Raw genomic sequence first — 22,269 nt, 5'->3', positions numbered from 1 at the left:
ATATATATATATATATATAACGCAATTGAAGTAACAGTCTTTACAGCATTTCCTATTTCTTTTATGTGCGACCAAAAATAAGTGTGCACTTACGCCCGCCGAATCGATTTCGTAGACGGTCACGCAAGCTCACCCAGCTCAACTAACACAATCCACTGCCTTCATAACACATAAGTTTTAATAAATAACACATACTCTGTACCTGTGTTAATAAGAGTTTAAAGGGGTAAAATTAACGTGTCCTATCTACAGATATAAATGTATCCAACAGTTACGTGTTATAATGATTTTTTGCTGATCACAGTTTATTAACTCACCCCAGGTAAACGGGAACGTGTAAAATTTATCGACATGCTCCATATAAACAAAATAAACAGCATTGTTCAGGACTTTTTGTGATTTAAGTCAAAATCAAGAGAGCGTCTTTATACAATAAAGTTTAGGTCGTAATCGAATAACTTTTGTCATGTTACTAGGAGAAATTTCGCCTTAATATGTTAATAAATAAGACACACCTTTATTTAATACGTGCCTGATTTTAAATTAGCAAACCCTATCTAAAACTCCACTGGTAATGTGAAATAATGTAAAAGTTAGTGTAAACTTATTCGTTTTCCATAAACAAAGATAAACTTCTTGGCATATAATGACAGAAATATTTTGTGTTTTGGTAGAAGAGCATTGAAGTAGATTGCCCTCTAAAATATAGGGTTTTTGGCTTACGAAAAGATAGATAATAAAAATTGTAAGCTCGCGAACATAAATTTTCGTTGATAATTTGCACTGTTGGAATTTAGATTCTTTAACCATAGAAGCAACCGTCATGGTAGTGTGTATCCTGACAGTCGTTTTATTTTCGTGTGGAGTCGTCGTTAAAGGTTTGTGCTTTATCTCTTTGTATACTGTGCTTTATTTTGACATGCCGAGTTGCTCTCTTTCACGTTTTATGCGGTACTACACACAATGGACAATAGAAGTGCCACCCCCTGAATCAGAGTAATCAAAGTTACTAGTAGGTAGATCTTGAGTCTTTATAATGCCTGGTCTACTTATGATGTGAAAAATAAGTATAAAACCGCTGTACCATGGAATTGTACTGTTGGTCTTTTTGTGAAATTTGATGTTAATAAAATGATACCAGGAGCATATCATTCCACAGTTTATATCCCCCAAAGTATTGGTTCAGTAGGGGTGACACTTCTTTTGTCCAGTGTGTGTAGGTCAAGACATTTGTAAAGGACTTTAAGTGTTTCTCGTGAAACTAAGAAAAAGGGGTGCAATAACAAGAACAAAATGCTTAGAATTCAATAGCTTGTGATTTGTTTTGAAGGCATTTTTAACCAATTGGTACAACGAAGAATGAATTCTTGCGTCACCGTCCATCATTGTTAGTTTTCAAGTAAAATACAATGAACGGACACGAAATTTCTAGAAGATTTCAATGTTTCTGAAACAAAATGAATTACTCGGAAACAAAAATAATTTTTGTCGATTATAATAATGGAAATGAACCCTCATGCTTTTTTCAACAGGAAACACTGTATATAATTCGTGTAACTTCGAGCAAGACCTATGTGGCTGGACACAGGACAACAATACAGATGACGGGGATTGGAAAAGATGGAGAGGACGCACCCCCACGAGTTCCACTGGTCCCTTGTATGATCATACAACAGGAACAAGTTATGGTAATGAAATATAAATTCATTAATATATCGTAATAATCAAATGCAGCACATGTAGTAACATCTGGAATACGCAAGTGCGTGCTTTTTACTAAAACGGATAAGGATTTTTGAATTTGGAAAAAAATTAATGCTGTATTTCGAGCAGTCAAAATACGTACCCGACACTAGCGAAAACAAATTTCGATTATCGCAAAATAAAATTGCAACAAAATTATTTGCAATTTCATGTTTATGATCTGTAAAAACGAGTGGACAGAGATCTTTTTGATTCAAGGTAATTGGTACGGGCTTAATTTGGACATCTTACTACGTTTTGTCTTAATATAACTGTTTTGTTGGTGTTTAGGATTTTTCTTATACATGGAGTCAAGTCACACGGCCAAGAATGATAAATTGCGCCTGATGTCACCCTTGTTTCAACCAGAACAGAGTCGCAGTTGCTTCGAACTCTGGTATCATATGTTTGATAAACCTTTCGATTTCGGACTCAGCCAGGACGATAGTAAGTGAACTTGAATGTAATACAAATCACATTTGCTTGGTAATAACAGTGCTTGTATGGAAATGAGTTACGGCTTACTTGGCATATTGATTAATATCACAGGTTGTGTTGACGGTTATTCACGTATTTTAAAGGTAATAACTCGATATTCTCAATGGGCAAAAGTTATCAACCTTTCAGAAACTTAATTTTATAATCACAAAAATTATATTTCTATATACGTAGAATTTATGATGCTTTTACTGCATGGAATAGAAATATAAATAGCCTGTTTTTTTTTAATTTTGTTGCTACACCTCTCAATAGGAATTACCTAACTTTAAGAAATTGTGACTTACAGATTGCAGCATCTGAAAAATATACAATTTTTCCCTATTGAAAAGATCGAGTAATTACCGTGGTTTTAAATATTTATGCAAAAAGCTTTGAAAAGTATCATCATCAAATGTTTATTTCAAACCAAAATATGAATACAACTAAGTTTAAGTACATGTATCAGGGGCAGATCCAGGATTATTTGAAAGGGGGAGGTCCACGGATGTAAAGCCGACCCCCCCCCCTTTGGCGTAGGGCCCCGAAAAAATGGTATTTTTTAGAGGGCGAACGGTGCCATTTGGTGTGGTTTAAAAGTATGATTCAGCTAGTCAAAATTCAAATTTCAAGAGGGGGACCTTTGGTGTCTTTTTTTAAAGAATCACTGTGTATTAGAACATCCACAATTTAATTACATGTACAAACTGGCAGCTCCCCTGTAAATTACTTGACCATGCTTATTCCTCTGTTAACAATGCAAAGACCTAATAGCAATCTGCCCTAGACCAAGTAATTGGACTAGATTTGGATCTGGCCTGTGACGTATATGAACATATGAACATACAAGACTAAAAAGTGAAGGAACGTCTCGTCCGCCCCTTCTGTCTTCCAAATTAAGCAGCGAACACATGATGTTTTTTTTACTTTTAGATATTGGCCGATTGAATGTTTACATCCAGGCAAAATGCTCTAAGAATTTATCACCTGTATTTAGTGACCAGGGTAACCATGGAAATGTATGAATCCATGGCAATATGACCATCTCATGTCAAACACAACCATTCCAGGTAAAACAATCATTTCATCAAAATTACAATAGTGCTTTTCAATTTAGTTTATAATATTTCAATAATAGTTATTATATATATGTAATAATTATAATAGTTCAACAATATAAGTAAAAAAATAAGACAGATGGTCTAATATTATATCATTCATCTATTATTTAGATTTTAATTGAAGCTGTCGACACGACTGGCACTACTGTACAATAAGTGACATCGCTCTAGATGATTTGAAGTTTTTCAAGTGTGATGGTGAGTATTTCCATTTGTGTAAATGTGCAAGACAAACGTGTTAGAAATTGCGCTCAGATAAACATCAATAAATAGATAAACTAAATTTGTAGTCATGTTCCTAATGTACATGTATAAGAACACACGAAGTGATGATATGCTTGTGGTGTTTCGTTTTATTTCATGACATTATTTCTGATATTGTTTCTTTTGTTTTTATTTAAACAAGCGAGAATGAATATTTATAAAAATAATTACATTTGAATTCAGTGGGCCGTCGATTGGTTTGTCCAACAACTGCTGTCACAACGACCCTGCCAATGAGTTTTACGGCCAAATATAGCGGTAAGGTGTTGTATCTAGTAACATCCATGTTTTGAATTTTGATATGATGAGCACCTCTCCGACAAATCGGTAGACCTGCAAGTTTTTTTTCATTATATTTATCAAAATTTAATTGGAGTGGGAACTCGAAAAATAGCTCTGCAAAATAAATTGAAAAATGTAGCTGATTGGTGTGTGCATATTGGGTTCCCAAAGATCAAAATGGATGAGAGCACTAAATTACATTTTCCAGAAAAGGCCTTGGAGTATAGGTACACTGTCGTCAACTCATCCCTTTTTTCCTAAATTCTTTTGATAAAAACAAGAAAATGAGTAATTATATGCAATGCTTATATATACATGTACAATAAACGAATGCTATCACCATCTCTGTATTTTTTTATCAATGCAAAATACGTATATTTATTTTCCATTGTGATTATTATATCGTTTCATCTTGAGTTCAGTAATTCTTAACATTTTAAAATCATTTGTAATGTGTCTATACTCGTACATTATATAGCAAATCATTTCATCCTCTTCCACTGGTGTTTTCCTTAACATTTCCTAACCATACCACGTCATCAAGCCTCTATCAGATATGAATAATGCCAGTAGGTATCATGCTTATTTGCCTAAAATATCTTTTTTATTTGCGATAAGTCTGTAAAATATTGTGTAGCTCCGTTGAAACTACATTTTCTTGTCCATTGAAATCCATGGTATTGCAATTATATTGACCTTAGACATATTTTTCCTTTCATTCTTAATCTCTGAAATGGTTATTCGCATAAAATATGATTGGCACAATAAAGAAAACATAATGCAGAAATGAATGTTTATGTATACCTCATGCTACATGTATGTTTTAAAACTCACCCTAGGATCTCCGTTGTAAATCAACTAACTGTTGCTGATCGCTACCGTGCAGCCTTGTAAGGAAACGTGGAACACCGAAGATGAGCTGTAACCACGGGTGTCATGGCAAAGGTAGTGAAACATAATTTATCAGAGATATTAAAATTTTCGAACATTGTTTAACAAGGCAGCAAAGCTGTCAAATGTACAGACAAAGAACAGAAAATAAAGATGCAAATAAGTGAAAAATTAAATTTTCACAAAAAACTGTTAAATTGCCACAAAAATTTACCAAACAGACTGCGTTGCCTATTGAAGCTGTATGTTAGACCCATGTTTCTTTCCTGTAAGTTTGATAACAGTAAGTGACATGATTTCCCTTAAATGGTCATCATAGGAGCAGTGCCCAAAATAGGAGTTTCTTCAAATTTTGATGCAACATTACATAATGTTTAACAGCATAATGACAATCAAATGTTATTAATAAAATATTAGTAACATGGACATTCAGAAAATGTGACAAGCAAAAGTCTTCAAGATCATGGAACTTTAAAGTCACACCTTGTAAATGCCAATATGTGAAAAATTAAATTTTCACAAAAACCTGTTTAACTGCCAAAAAAAAAAAAAATAATAAAATAAATAAATAAATAAATAAAAATACCAAACAGACTGCATTGCCTACTGAAGCTGTATTTTAGTCCCATGTTTCTTTCCTGTAAGTTTGAGAACAGTAAGTGACATGATTTTCCTTAAATGGTCATCATGGAAGCAGTGCCCAAAATAGGGGTTTCTTCAAATTTTGATGCAATATTACATAATGTTTAACAGCTTAATGACCATCGATTTTTAATTATAAAATATTTGTTTCACAGATATTCAGAAAATGTGACTAGCAAAGGTCTTCAGGCCCATGGAACTTCAAAGTCACGCCTTGAAAATGCCAAAATGTAAACAAGACAGCACTGTTCTGAAATGGGTTTATTTCCATTTTTAACACTTTTTTAACATAAAACAAAATAAACATTTTACTGCCATTTTATATGACCAACTAAAAAAATTGATGAGATGGGAAAAGTATCAATAGAACAGTGTTAAATGTCCAATTTCCTCCATTCTGAGATTCTGAACATAGTGGATGATTGAATCTGACAAACTGCAATGATATGAGTTTATTTCCATTTTTGACACTATTACACAATACATGATAACAAATTTACCATGTTTTTTACATAATCAACTAACAATGTTGTAAAGATGCAGGAAATATCAAACAAACACTTTTAGGCATCTTATTAGTTAAATAATGAGACTGTTAACATGCCTAATAATTGAATCTGAGGAAATGTGAAAAACAGTATAACTTCTAAAATAATGGCCCGATTATGCTGATTTTCGAACTCAACCTGCGTTTTAGTAAGATTGACCAACCCTGTGAGTATAATTACAATTCGCCAATCCGTTTTTCTTATATTGTGTTATCAGTGTTGTATTTATATTGAAAATAGTGAAAAAACAGCATAAATTCCCTAAAAATGGCCCAATCATGCTGATTTTCGAACTTGACCTGCGTATTATGAATATTCATCAGTTCTGTAAGTTTCAAGTCAAAAGGTAAAATGGTTTTCCACTTATCGTGTTATCGGTGCTGCATATATGCTGAAAAAAGTGAAAAAACAGCATAAATTCCCTAAAAGTGACCCGATCATGCTGATTTTCGAACTTGACCTGCGTATTATGAATATTCATCAGTTCTGCAAGTTTCAAGTCAAAAGGTAAAATGGTTTTCCACTTATCGTGTTATCGGTAAAAGTGCACGGCGACGACGACGACGACGGCGACGACAGACGCAGATGATGGCTATATGTACAGACACATCTGTGTCTGTACATAAAAAGGGACAATGCATATTTTCCTGTTCTAAACATATTTTTGAGGACAATGGAATTTCATAATTTTGAATTATAGTAACCCAAATGACTATTAATTATCTTTTTTTTTGCAGGATTCTCGTAATAACAAGTTCAGAGAAACGAAATTCAAGCTTTGGAAACAACATAAGTGGATCAAAAACCCTCGTGTACAAGAACTCGGCACAAGTGCTAGATATACATGCAGATTTGAAAACTTTGGGATTGTGTATGATACATGTATATTTATACCTCTTACTCTCCCAAGACGACAATGCGAAAGAAAAAAATTCAAGTTAATTTAACGTGCTTAAAGTGGTGGTGGAATACCATAATAAATGACAATGTGAGTGTTATTGTTTTTTTATTGTTGTTGTTTACCCGGTATTTGTTAAAATATCCAAACAGTTCTCTCTACAAAAACTTTCAACAAAAAGAAATACACTTACATGTGAATGATTATGGGAGAAACGTCTTGCTGAATATCACGGAATTAAGAAAAACAAGGCAGCAAAGCTGTCAAATGTACAGACAAAAAAAAAAAAACAGAAAATAAAGATGCAAAAAAGGTCATTTTGTCAATTTTGATGCAATAATAAATAACATGGACATTCAGAAAATGTGACAAGCAAAAGTCTTCAAGATCATGGAACTTTAAAGTCACACCTTGAAAATGCCAATATGTGAAAAATTAAATTTTCACAAAAAACTGTTTAACTGCCAAAATAAATAAATAAATAAATAAAAATACCAAACAGACTGCATTGCCTACTGAAGCTGTATTTTAGTCCCATGTTTCTTTCCTGTAAGTTTGAGAACAGTAAGTGACATGATTTTCCTTAAATGGTCATCATGGAAGCAGTGCCCAAAATAGGGGTTTCTTCAAATTTTGATGCAATATTACATAATGTTTAACAGCTTAATGACCATCAATTTTTAATTATAAAATATTTGTTTCACAGATATTCAGAAAATGTGACTAGCAAAGGTCTTCAGGCCCATGGAACTTCAAAGTCACTCCTTGAAAATGCCAAAATGTAAACAAGACAGCACTGTGCTGAATCTGTGTCTGTACATAAAAAGAGAGAAACGCTAGAACTAGGTCTTTTACTTTCTGAAATAAATTATGTAATCAAATTAAAATCTTTACTGTCTTTACAATACCGCGTTGTTACTTTTGTTAGCAGTCTAAGGATAAAAGTGAAGGAGAAAAGGGCCGTAACCTATCCAAAAATGCTGAAAATGCCGCATGCTGGAAACATTACAACTGGGATCCCTTTTAAAAACAAAATTAGAGCGTGTGAATCTGGTGCACTGTATGAATACTTGGTCTCATTATCAATGCTACTGTACCTACACTGAGAATAAAATCGGAGTCCAAGTGACTCCAAACTTGGAGTCCAGCAGTGGTGCCTAAAATAACTCCCAATTGGAGTCAAGTTGACTCCGATGAAGTAACGCCATCCAAGACCCCACAGGAGGGTCACAATTGACTCCATTCACACATCCCTTTATCCCTTGATTTATCTCTACAAAAGAGTCACCATGACCCCATATTAAGGAATTTTTGACTCCTTGGCTCATTATTAAAAAAAAATCAGCAGCAACATTGACGAGCGGGGAGATAGGTACCATTTATTAAAGACCCATTTGTCCCCCGGAGGATTTGAACCCATGTCCACCCGCTTTACACTGAGTGTCATAGCAACGTAAAAGCTATCTTGTTAAATATATATACCTTGTGATTGAGTCGCTTTTACGGTATTGTTGATATGGGTTATATATGAAATCAAGATCGAGCTGGCAATACCGGAATCTAGAACCTAGGGTAACCCGCTTCGGCGGACGTGGACACTCTAACCACACTGCCATCCAGTCGCATACGGTTTTGAAACAGCAATAACAATAACTATATATATATATATATATATATATATATCATGCTGGTTATTACCAGATTTAAAAACTGTTTGTTATTGCTGTTTCAAAATCGTATGCGACCGGATGACCGTGTGGTTAGAGTGTCCGCCTCCGAATGATAATTAATAGTCACAAATATACCAATGAGTGAGCATACCTCCCCAGTGACATGCATTGGCCTGGTCAAACCTACAACCTGCTGGAAACAAAACCTGCTGACCTGTATACCAACATATCACATAAAGGGTGTGGGCAACTGAAAGCCCGGGCCAGTAATAAGTGCACGAGTTTTGCATGCAGAAACACACAGAAAACCACGTGTTCATGCATAAAACCAACTATGGCCAATAAAGTAATGCTTTTACTGACAAAGGATGATGAAAACTGTTCTCCCCACGCAGTCTGCTCACTGCCATCACAAGTACTGAAACGAGGCTTACTGTCCAGCGAGCGAAAAGTGTCGGTGAAATGGGTCAGCCAGACACTGGCCCCCTGGTAATTTGACTCTGATTGCTCAGATTGCCTCCATGAGAGCCAGGGGGTGATTGACTCTGATAAGAGAGTCTAAAGACTCTGGTAGTGGGGTAATTTGACCCTTATATAGGAGTCAAAATAACTCCATGAGGGTCAAGGGATGCTGGACTCTGACTAGAGAGTCAAATGACTCCTATTTTATTCTCAGTGTACCAATAAAAAAACGAGCACGAGTATACCACTGCATTAGTAAGAAAACAACCAAAAAAATCCAAGATTTCCAATAGTTTGAAATCAATGTGACTTCTCCTTGTATTTTCTCGTGCAGATGCCCTTCCAATAAATAAAACATAATAACAGCAGCTCCTTAAGAAGCGATATGTGACAGTGTTCATTGAAAGCGGACCAAGGTTAAGAACCGAGGATGACGTCATCACAATTCGGCAGAGGTAGGAACAGGGAATGCACATGGGTAAGGATATCCCACTATCCAATCCATAATCCAATCCAATTCCCCTCCCACATCTGTGACCTCCACTGAAATCGCTTCTTTGTGAATGTTTTCTACTAGTTTTTTTTTCACACGTAAAAAGGAGTAGAAATAGTAAAATACTCATGCTTTTATGACTTTCTGTGTATCATTCGGGTCTAACACAAATCAAAGTTGTTTCTGATATGTTAAGGTCGTGATAGCATCGTTACTGTACCATGGTATTGGGAGAAACTTCAACTGAATGGTGATATTGAAGAACAAGACACACCTTAATCTAATACGTATTTGATGCAAAATTAGCAACCCCTATCTAAAACGCCACAGGTAATGTGAGATAATGTAAAAGTTAGTATATACAAGTCACCAAACTCATCCGTTTCCTATAAACAAAGGTAAACTTGTTAGTGGATAATGATAGCTATATTTTCATGGGTTATTTTAGAGGCACAATGAAGCAGATTGGCCTCTGAGTCAGAAGATTTTTTGTCTTTTGGGAAGATATATTATGAAACTGTAAGATCGGAAACCTATACAATTTATACTGTTGGAATTTAAAGTTCTAAACCAGAGAGGCAACCGTCATGGTCGTATGTACCCTGACAGTCGTTTTATTTTTGTGTGGAGTCGTCGTTCAAGGTTTGTGCCGTATCTCTTTATATATGACGACATGCAGAGTTGTTTTCTTTCATGTAAAATGCAGTGCAAGGGCATGGGACTTTCAGCGTTTCTGATACAGTGTAGAACTAAATAAAAAAGTGGTAGAATATCATGAACAAAATAGCTTATTTTGATCGAATACGTTTGAGATTCAAAAATTCTTGGTTTGTGTCAAGACATTTTAAGAAGCTGTAGAATGAGCTCCCACGTTTTTTAAGTATGGAATACCGCTCACTAGCTTTCAAGCAAAATGGAATAATCGAGCACAAGATTAAAGGTGCTTTCAATGTTTCAATGAATTACTCAGAAAAAAATATATGTTGATTATAACAATCTTAATGAGCTCTCGTGGTTATTAAACAGGAAACACTGTCTATGATTCTTGCAACTTCGAGAAAGACCTATGTGGCTGGACACAGGACAACAGTACAGATGACGGAGATTGGAAAAGATGGAGAGGACGCACCCCCACACCTTCCACTGGCCCCGTCTATGATCATACAACACGAACAAGTTTAGGTATTGACAATTAAATATATTTATATACGGCAATAATATAACATAAATGTATGTAGTGATATTTGGAATAAGCTGGTACGCGCGTTACCCTAAAATGAGTAATATAAGGAGTTTTTAAATGTATGAATTTGGAAAAATAATACTGTACTGCCAATGTTTCTGTAGTCAACGCTTTTCGTGCGAATAGGATTGACATCGTGCCGTGATTATCTCGAAACACGTACCTACATGTATAATGAAACGTTAATTTTAATTTGATGTTCATGATCTGTAGAAACGAAATGGCAGAGTACGTTTAAATGATCATTTGTATTAATATTACTAAAATGTATATTTCATATATATGTTTAGGGTTTTTCATATATATGGAATCAAGTCACACGGCCAAGAATGATAAAGTGCACCTGATGTCACCTTTGTTTCAACCAGAACAAAGTCGCAGTTGCTTCGAACTCTGGTATCATATGTTTGATAAACTTTTCGATTTCGGACTCAGTCAAGACGATCGTAAGTAAGCTTGAAAATCATTCAAATCATATTCGTTTGGTAATAACATTGCTGTTTGAAAATTACATACGGCTTACTTGGTATTGATTAATACATGTATCACAGGAAGGATGCGTTGACGCTAATTAATTTATTAGCTATTCATATACATGAATATACAAGATTGAAATTTGACGTGACACCCTTTTCACCCCTTCACTCTCAAATTAAGCAGCGAACAATTGATGTTTTTTTCTTTAAGATACTGGCCAATTGAATGTCTACATCCAGGCTAAAGGCTCTAAGAATTTAACACCGATATTCAGTGATCAGGGTAACCATAAAGATATATGGATCCATGGCAACATGACTATCCCATGTCAAACACAACCATTCCAGGTAAAACAATCATTTCATTAAATTACAATAGTGCTTTTCAATTTAGTTTATAATATTTGGTACTAGTGTCCAGTTCAACAATATAAGTAAAAATAAAATAGATGGTCTAATATTATATCATCCATCTCTTATTTAGATTATAATTGAGGCTATCGATACGACTGGCACTACAATAAGTGACATCGCCGTGGATGATTTGAAGTTTTTCAAGTGTGATGGTGAGTATTTCCATTCGTGTAAATGTGAAAGACAAATATGTTTGAAATTGCACTTAGATAAACATCTAAATTTGTAGTCATGTTCCTAATGTACATGTATAAGAACACACGAAGTGATGATATGTTTGTGGTGTTTCGTTTTATTTCATGACATTATTTCTGAAATTGATTCATTTGTTTTTATCTAAACAAGCGAGAATGAATACTTATACGTATAAGAGTAATTACATTTAAATTCAGAGGGCCGTCGATTGGTTTGTCCAACAACTACTGTCACAACGACCCTGCCAATGAGTTTTACGGCCAAATATAGCGGTAAGGTGTTGCATCTATTAACATCCATTTTTTGAATTCTGATTTGATGATCACCTCTCCGACAAATCGGTAGACCTACAAGTTTTTTTCATTATTTTTATCAAAATTTAATTGGGGTGGGAACTCCAGAAATAGCTCTGCAAAATAAATTGAAAAAGGTAACTGATTTGTGTGTGCATATTGGTTTCCCAAAAATCAAAATGGATGAGAGCACTAAATTATATTTTTTCCAGAAATGGCCTTGTAGTATAGATACACTTTCGCCAAATCATCCCTTTTTTCCCTAAATTCTTTTGATAAAAGCAAGAAAATGAGTAATTATATGCAATGCTTATATATACATGTACAATATACTAATGCTATGGCCATCTCTGTATTTTTTATGCTTTTTTATCAATGCAAAATACGTATATTTATTTTCAGTTTATTTTCCATTGTGATTATTATATCGTTTCATCTTGAGTTAAGTAATTCTTAATATTTTAAAATCATTTGTAATGTGTCTATACTTGTACATTATATAGCAAATCATTTCATCCTCTTCCACTGGTGTTTTCCTTAACATTTCGTAACCATACCACGTCATCAAGCCTCTATCAGATATGAATAATGCCAGTAGGTATCATGCTTATTTGCCTAAAATATCTTTTTTATTTGCGATAAGTCTGTAAAATATTGTGTAGGTCCATTGAAACTACATTTTCTTGTCCATTGAAATCCATGGTATTGCAATTATATTGACCTTAGACATATTTTTCCTTTCATTCTTAATCTCTGAAATGGTTATTCGCATAAAATATGATTGGCACAATAAAGAAAACATAATGCAGAAATGAACGTGTATGTATACCTCATGCTACATGTATGTTTTAAAACTCACCCTAGGATCTCCGTTGTAAATCAACTAACTGTTGCTGATCACTAACGTGCAGCCTTGTAAGGAAACGTGGAACATCGAAGATGAGCTGTAACCCCGGGTGTCAAGGCAAAGGTAGTGAAGCATGATTTATTAGAGATATTAAAATTTTCGAACATTGTTTATAAAGGGACAATACATATTTTCCTGTTCTAAACATATTTTTGAGGACAATGGAATTTCATAATTTTGAATTATAGTAACCCAAGTGACTATTAATTATTTTTTTTTGCAGGATTCTCGTAATAACAAGTTAAGAGAAACGAAATTCAAGCTTTGGAAACAACATAAGTGGATCAAAAATCTTCGTGTACAAGAACTCGGCACAAGTGCTAGATATACATGCAGATTTGAAAACTTTGGGATTGTGTATGATACATGTATATTTATACCTCTTACTCTCCCAAGACGACAATGCGAAAGAAAAAAATTCATGTTGATTTAACGTGCTTATAGTGGTGGTGGAATACCATAATAAATGACAATGTGAGTGTTATTGTTTTTTATTGTTGTTGCTTTACCTGGTATTTGTTAAAATATCCATACAGTTCTCTTTACAAAAACTTTCAACAAAAAGAAATACACATACATGTGAATGATTATGGGAGAAACGGTCTTTCTGAATATCACGGAATTAAGAAAAAAAGAGAGAAACGCTAGAACTAGGTCTTTTACTTTCTGAAATAAATTATGTAATCAAATTAAAATCTTTATTGTCTTTACAATACCGCGTTGTTACTTTTGTTAACAGTCTAAAATGTTAGGATAAAAGTGAAGGAGAAAAGGGCCGTAACATATCCAAAAATGCTGAAAATGCCACATGCTGGAAACATTACAACTGGGATCCCTTTTAAAAACAAAATTAAGAGTGTGTGAATCTGGTGCACTGTATGAATACTTGGTCTCATTATCAATGCTACTGTACCTACACTGAGAATAAAATCGGAGTCCAAGTGACTCCAAACTTGGAGTCCAGCAGATGTGCCTAAAATAACTCCCAATTGGAGTCAACTTGACTCCGATGAAGTAACGCCATCCCAGACCCCACAGGAGGGTGACAATTAACTCCACTCATACATCCCTTCATCCCTTGATTTATCTCTACAAAAGAGTCACCATGACCCCATATTAAGGAATTTTTGACTCCTTGGCTCATATATATATATATATATATATATATATATATATATATATATATATATATATATATATATATATATATGTCGTGCTGGTTATTACCAGATTTACAAACTGTTTGTTATTGCTTTTTCAAAATCGTATGCGACCGGTTAGAGTGTCCGCCTCCGAATGATAATTAATAGTCACAAATATACCAATGAGTGAGCATACCTCCCCAGTGACATGCATTGGCCTGGTCAAACCTACAACCTGGAAACAAAACCTGCTGACCTGTATACCAACATATCACATAAAGGGTGTGGGCAACTGAAAGCCCGGGCCAGTAATAAGTGCACGAGTTCTGCATGCAGAAACACACAGAAAACCACGTGTTCATGCATAAAACCAACTATGGCCAATAAAGTAATGCTTTTACTGACAAAGGATGATGAAAACTGTTCTCTCCACGCAGTCTGCTCACTGCCATCAGAAGTACTGAAACGAGGCTTACTGTCCAGCGAGCGAAAAGAGTCGGTGAAATGGGTCAGCCAGACACTGGCCCCCTGGTAATTTGACTCTGATTTTAGAGTCAGATTGCCTCCATGAGAGCCAGGGGATTATTGACTCTGATAAGAGAGTCTAAAGACTCTGGTAGTGGGGTAATTTGACCCTTACATAGGGGTCAAAATAACTCCATGAGGGTCAAGGGGTGCTGGACTCTGACTAGAGAGTCAAATGACTCCACTTTTTTTTTCTCAGTGTACCAATAAAAAAACGAGCACGAGTATACCACTGCATTATAGTAACAAAACAACCAAAAAACTCCAAGATTTCCAATAGTTTGAAATCAATGTGACTTCTCCTTGTATTTTCTCGTGCAGACGCCGTTCCTATAGATAAAACTTAATGACAGCAGATATGATATATGACAGTGTTCATTGAAAGCGGCCCAAGGTTAAGAACCGAGGATGACGTCATCACAGTTCGGCAGAGGTAGGAACAGGGAATGCACATGGGTAAGGAGATCCCACTATCCAATCCATAATCCAATCCAATTCCCCTCCCACATCCGTGACCTCCACTGAAATCGCTTCTTTGTGAATGTTTTCTACTAGTTTTTTTTTCACACGTAAAAAAGAGTAGAAATAGTGAAATACTCATGCTTTTATGACTTTCTGTGTATTATTCGGGTCTAACGCAAATCAACGATGTTTCTGATATGTTAAGGTCGTGATAGCATCGTTACTGTACCATGGTATTGGGAGAAACTTCAACTGAATGGTGATATTGAAGAACAAGACACACCTTAATCTAATACGTATTTGATGCAAAATTAGCAACCCCTATCTAAAACGCCACAGGTAATGTGAGATAATGTAAAAGTTAGTACATACAAGTCATCAAACTCATCCGTTTCCTATAAACAAAGGTAAACTTGTTAGTGGATAATGATAGCTATATTTTCATGGGTTATTTTAGAGGCACAATGAAGCAGATTGGCCTCTGAGTCAGAAGATTTTTTGTCTTCTGGGAAGATATATTATGAAACTGTAAGATCGGAAACCTATACAATTTATACTGTTGGAATTTAAAGTTCTAAGCCAGAGAGGCAACCGTCATGGTCGTATGTACCCTGACAGTCGTTTTATTTTTGTGTGGAGTCGTCGTTCAAGGTTTGTGCCTTATTTCTTTATATATGACGACATGCAGAGTTGTTTTCTTTCATGTAAAATGCAGTGCAAGGGCATGGGACTTTCAGCGTTTCTGATACAGTGTAGAACTAAATAAAAAAGTGGTAGAATATCATGAACAAAATAGCTTATTTTGATCGAATACGTTTGAGATTCAAAAATTCTTGGTTTGTGTCAAGACATTTTAAGAAGCTGTAGAATGAGCTCCCACGTTTTTTAAGTATGGAATACCGCCCACTAGCTTTCAAGTAAAATGGAATAATCGGGCACAAGACTGAAGGTGCTTTCAATGTTTCAATGATATACTCAGAAAAAAATATGTGTTGATTATAACAATCTTAATGAGCTCTCGTGGTTTTTAAACAGGAAACACTGTCTATGATTCTTGCAACTTCGAGAAAGACCTATGTGGCTGGACACAGGACAACAGTACAGATGACGGAGATTGGAAAAGATGGAGAGGACGCACCCCCACACCTTCCACTGGCCCCGCTTATGATCATACAACACGAACAAGTTTAGGTATTGATAATTTAATACATTTATATACGGCAATAATATAACATAAATGTATGTAGTGATATCTGGAATAAGCCGGTACGCGTGTTACCCTAAAATGACTAATATAAGGAGTTTTTAAATGTATGAATTTGGAAAAATTATACTGTACTGCCAATGTTTCTGTAGTCAACGCTTTTCGTGCGAATAGGATTGACATCTTGCCGTGATTATCTCGAAACACGTATGTTAAGATACTTCATGGTAGGCCTATATTACCACTTCGCGGGATAAGCATTACTACTTGTATTACTACACCAAAAGTACATGTAGGTCCCGAAACAAAAAATGTTACGTAAGGGGGCAGCATTGTAAATTTGCATGTTACTGTATTTGTATTCTATTTCGTTTTTTTTAGTTGTGATAATATTAAATATTAACGGTCGTATTTTGGAAAAAAATATTTTAAAAAGTGGCTGAAATTCTACAGTGGGAAATCAAATAGAAAGAAAAAAAGTTATTTAAAGAAAGAAAATATACAACATATACCGATAACTCCGTACAAGTTGTGAAGTTAGGAAACTGGAAAAAAGTTTCACAGATGAGATCAATAAAAATTATCACATTAGGAAAGATATGTTTCAATCTGTGATAGAGGCTTGCAGATAGGGCTAAAGGAAAACGAAGGAAGGGAAACCGTCATAAGTTTACTTAAATTAAATAGTTGTGAAGAGCTGCGATCGAGAATCAATATGTAAGAATTAAGCTGTCACTACAAGTTTTCATTGAAATATATAAACGTTTAATATCTATACAAATGAGTGCAATTATCTACATGTATGATTGATAGATTTTAAGAAAAAATCTTGTTGCTGATATTATTGAACAAACGCATAGACCACGTCGTAGGCCTTCCACGAATAATGTGTGAAATACCGAACACTTAGCACTTAAGATGTATTATTATTATTATTATTATTATTATTATTATTATTATTCATTACTTTACAATGTTTTTACTGTGAATGATCTTAGACTAGATTTTATACTCTGCACATTGTCGCGTAACGCCCTTTTGATCCATTACTTGATTTTTCCGTGTTTTGGTCTTGGTCAATGCTGTGCAGAGGTCAGAAATAGATAAGGCTGGCCTCTGACAGCGGACGAGGACAAGATGAAGACAAATGAGGTGATAATAGGTGGAAGTTTACGTTAAGATCTTAACAAACGGATAGTGAAACAAGGCAGCAAAGCTGTCAAATGTACAGACAAAGAACAGAAAATAAAGATGCAAATAAGTGAAAAATTAAATTTTCACAAAAAACTGTTAAATTGCCAGAAAAATTTACCAAACAGACTGCATTGCCTATTGAAGCTGTATGTTAGACCCATGTTTCTTTCCTGTAAGTTTGAGAACAGTAAGTGACATGATTTCCCTTAAATGGTCATCATAGGAGCAGTGCCCAAAATAGGGGTTTCTTCAAATTTTGATGCAACATTACATAATGTTTAACAGCATAATGACAATCAAATGTTATTAATAAAATATTAGTAACATGGACATTCAGAAAATGTGACAAGCAAAAGTCTTCAAGATCATGGAACTTTAAAGTCACACCTTGAAAATGCCAATATGTGAAAAATTAAATTTTCACAAAAAACTGTTTAACTGCCAAAATAAATAAATAAATAAATAAAAATACCAAACAGACTGCATTGCCTACTGAAGCTGTATTTTAGTCCCATGTTTCTTTCCTGTAAGTTTGAGAACAGTAAGTGACATGATTTTCCTTAAATGGTCATCATGGAAGCAGTGCCCAAAATAGGGGTTTCTTCAAATTTTGATGCAATATTACATAATGTTTAACAGCTTAATGACCATCAATTTTTAATTATAAAATATTTGTTTCACAGATATTCAGAAAATGTGACTAGCAAAGGTCTTCAGGCCCATGGAACTTCAAAGTCACGCCTTGAAAATGCCAAAATGTAAACAAGACAGCACTGTTCTGAAATGGGTTTATTTCCATTTTTAACACTTTTTTAACATAAAACAAAATAAACATTTTACTGCCATTTTATATGACCAACTAAGAAAATTGATGAGATGGGAAAAGTATCAATAGAACAGTGTTAAATGTCCAATTTCCTCCATTCTGAGATTCTGAACATAGTGGATGATGAATCTGACAAACTGCAATGATATGAGTTTATTTCCATTTTTGACACTTTATTACACAATACATGATAACAAGTTTACCATGTTTTTTACATAATCAACTGACAATGTTGTAAAGATGCAGGAAATATCAAACAAACACTTTTAGGCATCTTATTAGTTAAATAATGAGACTGTTAACATGCCTAATAATTGAATCTGAGGAAATGTGAAAAACAGTATAACTTCTAAAATAATGGCCTGATTATGCTGATTTTCGAACTCAACCTGCGTTTTAGTAAGATTGACCACTCCTGTGAGTATGATTACAATTGGCCAATCCGTTTTTCTTATATTGTGTTATCAGTGTTGTATTAATATTGAAAATAGTGAAAAAACAGCATAAATTCCCTAAAAATGGCCCAATCATGCTGATTTTCGAACTTGACCTGCGTATTATGAATATTCATCAGTTCTGTAAGTTTCAAGTCAAAAGGTAAAATGGTTTTCCACTTATCGTGTTATCGGTGCTGCATATATGCTGAAAAAAAGTGAAAAAACAGCATAAATTCCCTAAAAGTGACCCGATCATGCTGATTTTCGAACTTGACCTGCGTATTATGAATATTCATCAGTTCTGTAAGTTTCAAGGCAAAAGGTAAAATGGTTTTCCACTTATCGTGTTATCGGTGCTGCATATATGCTGAAAAAAGTGAAAAAACAGCATAAATTCCCTAAAAGTGACCCGATCATGCTGATTTTCGAACTTAACCTGCGTATTATGAATATTCATCAGTTCTGCAAGTTTCAAGTCAAAAGGTAAAATGGTTTTCCACTTATCGTGTTATCGGTAAAAGTGCACGGCGACGACGGCGACGACGGCGACGACAGACGCAGATGATGGCTATATGTACAGACACATCTGTGTCTGTACATAATAAAGGAAATTGAGAAGTTGTAGCCCCTCCCTGTTCTCTACCACGCACTCATACCCCGCCGATTTCAAGTTGCCCCCCATTTCAGATTAACCCATCCCCTGGGGGTGACCTGAAAGTGACTTAAACATGAAATGATTTTATGATTCTGTTTTCATTTGAGTTTATGTTTAATATGTCCTTACTTGAGCAGTATATCTGATGCGAGTATAGGAGACAAAATAAGAAAAATGTAGTAAGCTAAAACCGATAGAGCCTATGAAATGGGGATGACTTAAAAACGTTACTTGGATCCCTCCAGTAATAGGTCTGACCATGACACCCCCCCCCCCCCTGCCCGCTCGCCAAAGTTCCTTGGACCGCCACTTAGAATATACCAAAAGAATAAGTAAAGGGTAACAAAAGCTTACCAAAAATCCAAAACAAAAAAAATCAAATTAAGAGAACATTGTGTTTTTACTGAACCTTTGATTTTAGTTGAGGGGAACCCGGGGAAAATAACAATTCTTCTTTTCAATTCTAGGAACATGGAGGTTTTTTCTCGCGTTTTGTAATTAATATAGTCGTACGGTGCACGTATAGGGCCCGTAATACCCTTTCCGTAAGTCGTAGACGTTGGCCGTGCGAAATCGCACGGAATCGTACTGATTTGAGGCCATGTAATGTAGACATACTCGGCGTAGCCTGTAGCCCCCTACGATATTTTTAAAAAATCGTATGGACAATTGATCGCACGGCTCCCGTGTAAATGTAACCTAGGCTTTAGACATTTTCTTAGCTGATCATGTGTTCATTGAATACATAACCATTTCATAACCAAATTTCAATAAGTTTCATGTTTGGTTCACAGAGGCAAATCCCAACCCTCTTAATTTATTTGCATCTGGATATTAAAAAAAAACTTGTGACCCTTCACATCGTAATATTTTAACCAATATTTATATTAAAAATGTGAAAAAATGTTTCTTACCTTCATTCCAAATAAGAGCATCATAGCCAGCAGAATAAAGAAGTCCATCTTGGTACCACTTGTTCGCGCTTGTGCAAGTACTGACCGCGTTTCAGGTCTGGTTTGGTGAGGAAATTAGGCGAAAAGGTCAACATCAGGGGCGAATCCAGGAATATTTGAAGGGGGGTCCGCAGACGCGAAGCCGACCCGTCCCCCTCCATCCGTTGGCATGGGGTTCGGGGCCCACTGAAGCCATTTGGTAATGTTTAGAACTATAAATCAGCCAGTCAAAATTCTTATTCCAAGAGGGGAAAATGAGTCTAATCTTTTTAGAGACTAAAAAGGGGGTCAGGACCCCTCCCCCCCCCCCCCAAATCCGGCAATGGATATAATGTTTCATTCTGTACTAATATGTTGAGAGTGACGCGACGTAAAGCATTACACTTGCGCAAGTCTTGCCTCATGGAAATTAGTATTTTCAGAGAGCGATCGAATTGATCAAGACGATTGGAATATACAGATGTATACATTCAATGCTTCTAATGGCATTAACATTTTTTAAATATTTATTTAATAAACATTATCTATTCATCTTATAATCCAATAGCCTACCGATACTCTGCGTGTATGCCCCCCCCTGCCAAATGTCGACGCCTCTGGACCCCCCCCCCCTTTTCAGAAATCCTGGCTCCGCGCCTGTTTATGCCTGAGTATCTTAAATTGCTTAAGACATTCACCCAGTAGTACTAATCTTTCTACAGAAATCCTGTGCATTCATACATGTTTGTTAATAGCCTATAATTCATCCGTACAGTTATTACCTATGTTGAATAGTATTTACAGTACAAAAACATGCCTTTCTAAAAACATTATCTTCCAAAACGCAGGACCAACAGTAGGCTCCTTTTTTACCAGGGGCGGATCCAAGATTATTTGAAAGGGGGGGGGGGGTACGCGGATACGACCCCCCCTCTCTAAATCCTCCACTGTTTTTCACCATTATCCCATGAAGTCGCAGGCAATATCTTATTGGAGATGAAGTCGCATTTTATCCTATGAAGTCGATTTGTCAATAAAATCAGGGCATTTATCCTATGAAGTGGTAATATACCATGAAGTATCTTACCTACATGTATAATATGACGTTAATTTCAATTTGATGTTCATGATCTGTAGAAACGAAATGGCAGAGTACGTTTAAATGATCATTTGTATTAATATTACTAACATGTATATTTCATATATATGTTTAGGGTTTTTCATATATATGGAATCAAGTCACACGGCCAAGAATGATAAAGTGCACCTGATGTCACCTTTGTTTCAACCAGAACAAAGTCGCAGTTGCTTCGAACTCTGGTATCATATGTTTGATAAACCTTTCGATTTCGGACTCAGTCAAGACGATCGTAAGTAAGCTTGAAAATCATTCAAATCATATTCGCTTGGTAATAACATTGCTGTTTGAAAATTACATACGGCTTACTTGGTATTGATTAATACATGTATCACAGGAAGGATGCGTTGACGCTAATTAATCTATTAGTTATTCATATACATGAATATACAAGATTGAAATTTGACGTGACATTCTTTTCACCCCTTCACTCTCAAATTAAGCAGCGAACAATTGATGTTTTTTCTTTTAGATATTGGCCAATTGAATGTCTACATCCAGGCTAAAGGCTCTAAGAATTTAACACCGGTATTCAGTGATCAGGGTAACCATAAAGATGTATGGATCCATGGCAACATGACTATCCCATGTCAAACACAACCATTCCAGGTAATCCAATCAATTCAGTTAATTTCAGCACATAATTTTTACGGTATATTTTATCATATCTTGTACTAGTGATGAATTCAACAGCGTTAGCAAAATAAAAAGATTGATGATCATATTTTAAATAAA

General features: G+C 35.2%; 1 protein-coding gene across 1 annotated transcript; it reads left to right on the top strand.

Annotated features, from left to right (window-relative positions):
* Nucleotides 1-693: 693 nt before the first annotated feature.
* Nucleotides 694-6,968, top strand: LOC106168449 (MAM domain-containing protein 2-like). The gene is made up of 8 exons (XM_087002245.1): nt 694-878; nt 1,533-1,688; nt 2,035-2,190; nt 3,154-3,290; nt 3,453-3,539; nt 3,789-4,456; nt 4,727-4,832; nt 6,706-6,968. Exons 1-4 carry the CDS (start codon nt 824-826, stop codon nt 3,243-3,245), a joined length of 459 nt encoding a protein of 152 aa, XP_086858371.1. The 5' UTR covers nt 694-823; the 3' UTR covers nt 3,246-3,290; nt 3,453-3,539; nt 3,789-4,456; nt 4,727-4,832; nt 6,706-6,968.
* Nucleotides 6,969-22,269: the final 15,301 nt, after the last annotated feature.

This window comes from Lingula anatina, chromosome 1 (genome assembly GCF_051362555.1).
Source record: "Lingula anatina isolate TDL-2025a chromosome 1, LinAna3.0, whole genome shotgun sequence".
NCBI classification, from domain to species: domain Eukaryota; kingdom Metazoa; phylum Brachiopoda; class Lingulata; order Lingulida; family Lingulidae; genus Lingula; species Lingula anatina.
Note: the sequence above shows the minus strand (reverse complement) of the source record. Positions and strands in the feature narration are given on the sequence as shown.